We start from the raw sequence: 7,911 nt of genomic DNA on the forward strand, positions 1-7,911 counted from the left end.
TTAGACTTATCATAGAATGCATACTTGGACCAAGGGCATTATTTCCTTCACCTTCACGCGCGGGCTGTGGGCGCATCAAAGAAGAAAGTGCGCGTTGTGGGCGCAACACATCGCTGTGAGCATGGCAGACGTTGTTTAGCGAGGCGACGGGGTGTTGCGGGCTGGGTGCGGCCACAGCGCGCTAGATGTGGGCATAAAGCGCTTCGCTGTGGGCACATTGCACGATCAGGTACGTTGTTGTGACGATGCTTCCCACACTACCGAAATTTTATGACTAGCATCGGAAACTAGCTCCGTGTCATCCAAAATAACGAATTGCCTCGATGGCCGAATAAATCAAGCTAAGTGAAACCGGAACTTCCGCAAATCATTTCCGAAAAACTCCATTTTCCAACCAAACAAGACGTTTTCAATACGAACCATCCGATAGTCATTCGACCCACCTCCAAATCTCCGGAAACATCCAAATGATTGTAAAATCACCTGAAATATCAAAGAAAACACAAACGGAGCGTAATAGAGTACGATAACGACGACTTATGCAATTATGACTTTAAATGCAACTAATATGAGAAAAATGCCAAGAAATGCAACCTAAATGAGCCTAAAATACCCTATATAAATATGATTCATCAATATGTCGAAATATCATACAAAATTAAGTTTTATTTCTCTAAAAGCTTCACAAGCCTACGCCGCCGACTCTGAAATGCACCAACAGGAAGGTCGCAGACTAGCCTTACTCTCTGACAATTTTGAAGTATAATGGTTCGATGGCCGTCAAATTGCAAGGATTTCATCTGTCGTAGCTAAAGGTCGCCGGATCAGTAAGTGTAGTGCTGTCAAGGAAAAAACATTGGCTATTTTAAAGGTTTTAACACAATACTCCCGTAATGTAAGTTGTTAACTTTGTGTCCGTTGATGCAGACATAATAGATCTACACGCCAAGCTCGGTTTCAATAATACTTAAATAGGTCATGTTCGTGGTTGATGGATTTAAATTGTGTATGCGTTATAGTAGTATCTTAAGAAAGCCGACTAGGGATCAGTTATTCACTTGTATTCTTGTAATGATCATGTTCATCTTTGAATGTAATATAGCTCTAATGTGGCCTAATTGTTGTAGTTTTCTGTTCAAAGTAGTTCTAGGTTAGCTTCCTGCAAAGTCAATCATCATATAGTACTATAGTAGTACTAGTAGAGTAGTAGTGTTCATGGAAAAGGTTACATTTAACTAGTGATGTATTCAGGTCGTGAGTATTTTAACAAAACTATTAATCTTGACAACAAAAAATTGAGGTTCATAAAACCCTTTGATTTCAACTTGGCACTATGTTACTAGAATCTAAACTATCTCAACTACAACAGAGATAAAAGACACATCTCAACTCTCAACCCGAGTTCAGCTAAGGTCACATTCACTGCAAAATCGACAGAGCATACTTTCTTTTGAGAATTTTGCATAATCAACTCCGCAGTATATTTCTCTTCATCACACGACCTGCACTTTAGACAGTAAGATTAGAAATGGAAATATATAAGTAGCTTGAAATAACATTAACCACTCATACATAGGACAAAGAACCAAGATTTCCATTATTTACCCTGGTCTGAAAACCTAGATGAAATTTACCCAGACAATTATTCTCGATATATTCTCAAGTAAGATGCAAGCATTAGCAGCAAGATATATCTAACTGATATCAATATATTATTCAATTGACATCATGCTGCTAGTTATATCTGATTTAAATGTATATAAATACAGTACATATTCCGAGTGTTCATAGCAACTTAGCAAGTACAGATTTACACCAAGGCAACTAAGGTGATGTTTGGTTGACATTAAATACCATGGGAAGTATGACTTCCTAGGAAGTGGAAGATTGTAGGATTGTTTGGTTGACAAAAACAAGTACAAAATGGAGGAAGTTGCTTACCTAGGTTCCTTTAGGTAAGTGAAACTTTCCATGAGAATTTACTTCCCATGTTTAACTAAACAATATCACCTGAGCAAAGATGACAGAATTCTCACTAGCTGTTACATGTTCATCCAGCAAATCGTAACTCATAAGCAAAAGTTTAGTCCTGAAGCAACCTATATCAGGCACACCATTACTAAAAATCTTCACAACATAGACAGAAGAAAATCTGTGTGAATCAAGCGATAGATAACTGATTCTTATCCAACTTAATTATTCTACAAATACTTTGCAGCTCATCTTTTCGACAAAAGAGGCTCACATAAAACTAAGGATAGCTGCAAAAAAACACCCAAAGCTCGACTCACACAACTACAACTGAGAAGTACCTTTTAAAAGGAGGTGATACAGTGAGAGCGTTAACGTTATACGGGGAACAAGTTGGATTCTATCTAATTTATGTGCCCGATCAAACTATCATACTATGCATATTCTCTAGGAATTCAAACTGTTTTACTTAGATTTAAAATACTCGGATAAGGCTGGCAAGAAGAGGCCTCCAAATTAACTGCTTAGGGTCTAAGTTAAGGGTTCAACTTTAGAAGCCAAAAAGGAATCAACAAACATTCAGCCAAAAATTAAGTGTGTTAACATTATACAGGAAACAAAGTTGGATTCTATCTGATTTATGTGCTCGATCATACTATCATACTCTGCATATTCTCTAGGCTTTCAAACTGTTTTACTTAGATTTAAAATACTCGGACAAGGCTGACAAGAAGAGGCCACCAAATTAACTGCTTAGGGTTTAGGTTAAGGGTTTAACTTTAGAAGCAAAAAAGGAAGCAACAAACATTCGGCCAAAAACAGGACAAAATGTATGCAGAACCATATCCCATTACGGCGGAGTTCTCAGTACTATCTCAGAAATTTTACCACAAGGAAATATCTTTGGCAGTTGCAGCATCCTCAAGGTTGATATGAATCTCGTTCAGGCTGCTAATCAGATTGCAAAGACCTGTACTTTCTAGCCATGCGAAACTCAGAAACTCCAAAATTTCGATTGTACTTTTTCTTTAGGTTAATTGCAGGTTTCATGAGTAGACAGATTATGATTTTGGTACTTGGTATTTTAAATCAATCTTCAAGACCCTAACTAGCATTTTCAGTTCAATTTCTCACTCAAGTTCATAGCTCAACAAATTTTACCCACTTTCACAACAAACAAATCGGCTACATTGAATTTCAAGTCACAAATTTCAGATCAAAACCCAGCAAATTCATCCTTTTCAGTTCAATTCCCCAATCAAATTCATTCTTCAGCCAATTATACTCAACTTCACAACAATTAAACAGACACTTGAGTTCATAACCCAACTAGCATTTTCAGTTCAATTTCTCACTCAAGGTTCATCCCTTAAGAAATTTTACCCACTTTCACAACAATAAAACCAGCTACATTAATTTCAAGTCACAAATTTCAGATTAAAACCCAGTAAATTCATCCTTTTCCGTTCAATTCCCCAATACAAATTCATTCTTCAACAAATTATACTCAACTTCACAACAATTAAACAGACACCTGAGTTCATAACCCAACTAGCATTTTCAGTTCAATTTCTCACTCGAGTTCATCCCTTAACAAATTTTACCCACTTTCACAACAATCAAACCAGCTACATTGATTTCAAGTCACAAATTTCAGATCAAAACCCAGAAAATTCATTCTTTTCAGTTAAAATCCCCAATCTAATTCATTCTTAAACAATTCTACTCAATTTCACTTTAGGTTAATTGCAGGTTTCATGAGTAGACGGATTATGATTTTGGTACTTGGTATTTTAAATCAATCTTCAAGACCCTATCTAGCATTTCAGTTCAATTTCTCACTCAAGTTCATAGCTCAACAAATTTTACCCACTTTCACAACAAACAAACCAGCTACATTGATTTCAAGTCACAAATTTCAGATCAAAACCCAGCAAATTCATCCTTTTCAGTTCAAATCCCCAATCAAATTCATCCTTCAACCAATTGTACTCAATTTCACAACAATTAAACAGACACTTACTTCAGTTCACAACCCAGCAATTCCACAAATTCAGGCCACTCCTAAAATAAATAAAAATTAGGGTTATACCTCTATTTACAATAGCGATCAGCCTTCTTCTTGACACGATCATCAAGAGCTTCTTCAATAGATTTGGATTTAGCAGCAACAGGATCATACCCAAATTTTTTAGCCTCGACAGGAAAAAGATCATCATATTTCATCTTCCTCGCAGCATCAATCGTATAAACAACTTCTCCAGAATCAGTATCAAGAGTAGTTGTGGGCTGTTGTTGTTCTTCGAGAATAATACCAGCTTGTTGTTGTTGTTGAATTTCTTCATGTTTGCTTTTCTTCTTCTTTTTCTTTTTGTCGATGGCTTTGCTTCGGCTTGCTAATTCTCCGCCTTTGAAACTTAAGCGTCCTCCTTTCACTCGCTCGTATGGGTTATCCGACATCTCTCCTCCGTCTCGAGCTTCCTTGCCGTCCGCCGTCCGCCGTCCGCCACCACTTCGGGTGTTCCTTGGTCTTAGGTTAATCGTCCTCCTCCTTTGTGGTCTATCCACCAAGATTATTTGGGACTCGGGTGGGGCCAGAGTCTGTGTCACATTGTATTCGTTGATGTTTCTATCACTGTATCGTTATTTGACGTCCGCCTACGCTAAAATCGTCTTATTATTTATAGTGAAAGTACAAAATTGCCCTTATAAAAACTTACCCCTCCATTCATTTTTTTACCCTTTTTACCTCACCTCTCTCTCAACCCCCCTCCCCCTCCAGCCCGGTGTCTCGGTACTTACCGAAAAATTAAATTTCGGCGAGCAATTTTTTTTCTCTTTAACTCATTATGGTATCGAACTCGTAATCTCGCCGAAAAAAGTTGTTGACAACGTTACTTTATTCATAATTCATCAAAGAAGCTGGAGGGGGAGCTCACATAATGGTGTAAGTCGTGGAAGTAGTTCGCCGGAATATCGTGAACAAGCATCAATGGAGGAGGTAAAAATGGAGTTTTTTTTAATTTATTTTTACTATTCATTTCTCGAGCACGGACTTTGCATGGTGGTCATGGAAGTGGAGCACGGACTTTGCATGGTGGACATGGGAGTGGTGCACGGAATTTGCATGGCTCCCATGTCCATGGCGCAAATTCTGTGCACGGAAGACATGGAAGTGGCGCACATAATTTGCGTCGTGGACATGGGAGCTATGCAAATTCCGTGCTCCCATGTCCACCATGCAAAGTCCGTGCGCCACTTCCATGACCACCATGCAAATTCTGTGCGCGGGAAGCATATTTGAAATTCAATTTTTTTTTTTTTTAACGTAAAGTTTATTCAAATTTATATTATAATTTGTTAATTTAATTTTTATTTATTTTAGAAATTTCTAGAAATTATGATGTATATTTAAAATTTTCGTGAAAAATAAATATGCGGATTATATTCGATTTTTCGTTAACATAATAAATTATAATCAACTAAAATAATTATATTGAACAATCAAAATAAAAACAGAAAATTAAATAATAAAAATAAAACAAATTAAATCGAAAAATATAAAATCTACAAAAATTAAATAATATAAACAAAAATAGTACAACAATAATAATAATAAAAAAAAAGAAGGTGGGCAGCGAGAAAAAGGTTGAACAAACCCGACCGAAGATCGGTTGAGGTGGTGCCGGCGCAACTGCTAGGCTGCCGGAGGAAGAAGGAAGGGAGAGAGGGAAGGAGCAGAGAAGGAGGAAAGGGTGATGAGGGAGGGGGTCCATTTAATTTTAAAGGGTAAGATCGTACTTTCACGTAAAAAATTGGGGCGCTTTTAACTGAATAGGGCGTCGAATAAAAATCCTCTTCTATTATGGTCTCCAATTTAATTTTTTTTTTTGAGATGATTTTGAATTATTGAACGATTTCCGTAAATATTGTTTAAATGGAAATATATTCCTCGTTTGCATTGTTTTGAAAACTAATTCCCATCATACTGTTCACGTAGGATCGGAATTGAATTTTTTATTTTTTTATTTGTTGATAAGAAAACCGCTAACCACATTTGCGGTTCTACTATTTTATGTTTTTGTAAACGAAGAAAACACTCGAGCAAATTTCGCCTTCTTCCTTCCTTCCTTCCAGCAACAAGCACTCCAACCATAATTAAAAATTCCGACGATTACTCTCACACCTTAAGATCGCCATTCCTTCCATCAGGAGGATTTCTTTTGTTCTTCTTGACTCTGCAATGATTCTTTGTTCTTCCACTCCTGCATTCATGGAGAGTCCTCCTCCCCAGACCGCAATGCTTCGGCATTTCCAGTTCTTTGGTGGAGGTGTTTCATCAATGGCGAACTACAACCTTCATCCTCTCTCTTCCCACTTCGAGCGAAATTGCACAAATCATTGTCAACTTAGAAAAAGGGGGAAAAAATCACACACCCAAAAAAAGAATTCAATGAATTTAAGAAAATTTTACCAAGAGCAATGATGGAAAGAGAGTAGTAAGATGGAGATGGTAATCGGCGGTGTTGCCGCTGAGAAAGTCGTGAAAGCGTGGGCAGGTTGGGGAGGAGGAACCCGATTAACGTCGAAGATAGGTTATGGCGGTGATGGGTTTTCTGCTATAATATCTCTCTCCTTTTTCCTTTTTTTAAATAATTTTTTAGTAGAACCGCTATTGTTACCGGCGGTTCTATAGTCAATAAAAAAATAAAAAATAAAAAGTAATGTCGATCCTACGTGGACAATATGCTGGGAATTAGTTTACAAAACGATGCAAACAAGGAATTTATTTTCATTTAAACAATATTGAGGGAAGTCGTTCTGAATTATTCGCTTGGTTTTTTTCCCTAATCCAAAGTAAATATATACGAGCGGGTGTTAAATTAATTAAACTAGCAATTTGGCCCGTGCAATGCACGAGAGAAATTTATAAAGTGTTAAAATAACTTACATTACTCGGCATACAACCATTTTTAGGCATTATGAAATTTTAAATTATTTATGTAAATTCATAAATTTTGTTTATTGTAAGATATAAATAAATAACATTTAAGGTTATTACTAAATTAATCTAAATAATATTTAGAGAAAACAATCAACAACAGTGATAATATATTGTACAATATAATATCTATGACAAAATAAATGATTATTAAAATAATCACAATAAACATTAACGAAAATTGAGATTTGGCCATAGAAAATTGAAAAAGATACACGCGACACATAACATAAAGCACGCACACATACCTCGGGAAAATGTATGATGATATTTTTTTGTTGAAAATGATGAGGATATAGAGTTGATGGTGTGGTGATATGATGAAATGGTTGATAGTTCAATTTATTTATAAGGAGTGCAAGGAAGATGAGAGGTTGATGGCTTATTTTGATTAGATGTTTAGTTTTCTCTTTTTTGTAGTTAAGAATTTTAAAAGACTATTAACTTATACAAGGTAAGTATTAGTGTTTAATGTTTATTGTTATTGTTATTATTATGGAATATATTAATATAATTTAAGTTAGTTTATTAAGTTATGATTATTTATTGTATGTTTTTATTATGTGTGTCTTTTGAGTTATTTATTTATTTATTTTAATAAGGGTGTCTTTTGAATTTTCTCTATTTTAATTATAAAAAATGTAGAAAAAAGGTAGATTGATGAGGTGATGACACTTGTCATTTTGTCACCTATGGTTACAGTTTTTATAGACTAGGTATAGATGGGATTGAATTAAATGGGGAAAAAAATCAAGTCATTTAGACAAAAGTGAATGTGTATTATAATATTCGAGCCGTATATTTTGGCAAGATGACAATCAATGAGGCTTATTTGACTGTATTTAATAGTCATTGTATTTAATAGTCATTGCATTTAATTTGAAAGTGGTTTTGGACGGCGGCAGGTGGGTGAGCCGCGTGAGAGCTCTCTTCAATCG

The 7,911-nt window shown here is 35.8% G+C and overlaps 1 protein-coding gene across 2 annotated transcripts; it reads right to left on the reverse strand.

Annotated features, from left to right (window-relative positions):
* Positions 1–1,210: 1,210 nt before the first annotated feature.
* On the reverse strand, positions 1,211–4,595 carry LOC110776727 (uncharacterized). 2 transcript variants are annotated; one of them, XM_056836370.1, is made up of 2 exons: positions 4,064–4,595; positions 1,211–1,507 (listed from the first exon to the last, which is right to left on the reverse strand). In XM_056836370.1, the coding sequence occupies exon 1, from the start codon at positions 4,429–4,431 to the stop codon at positions 4,066–4,068; it is 366 nt and encodes a 121-aa protein (XP_056692348.1). In that variant the 5' UTR covers positions 4,432–4,595; the 3' UTR covers positions 1,211–1,507; positions 4,064–4,065. The 2 variants fall into 2 exon arrangements, with proteins under 2 accessions (XP_056692348.1, XP_056692347.1); XM_056836369.1 differs by having other exon boundaries at positions 1,211–1,502; positions 4,064–4,592.
* Positions 4,596–7,911: the final 3,316 nt, after the last annotated feature.

Source organism: Spinacia oleracea, chromosome 2 (assembly GCF_020520425.1).
Source record: "Spinacia oleracea cultivar Varoflay chromosome 2, BTI_SOV_V1, whole genome shotgun sequence".
Taxonomy (NCBI): domain Eukaryota; kingdom Viridiplantae; phylum Streptophyta; class Magnoliopsida; order Caryophyllales; family Amaranthaceae; genus Spinacia; species Spinacia oleracea.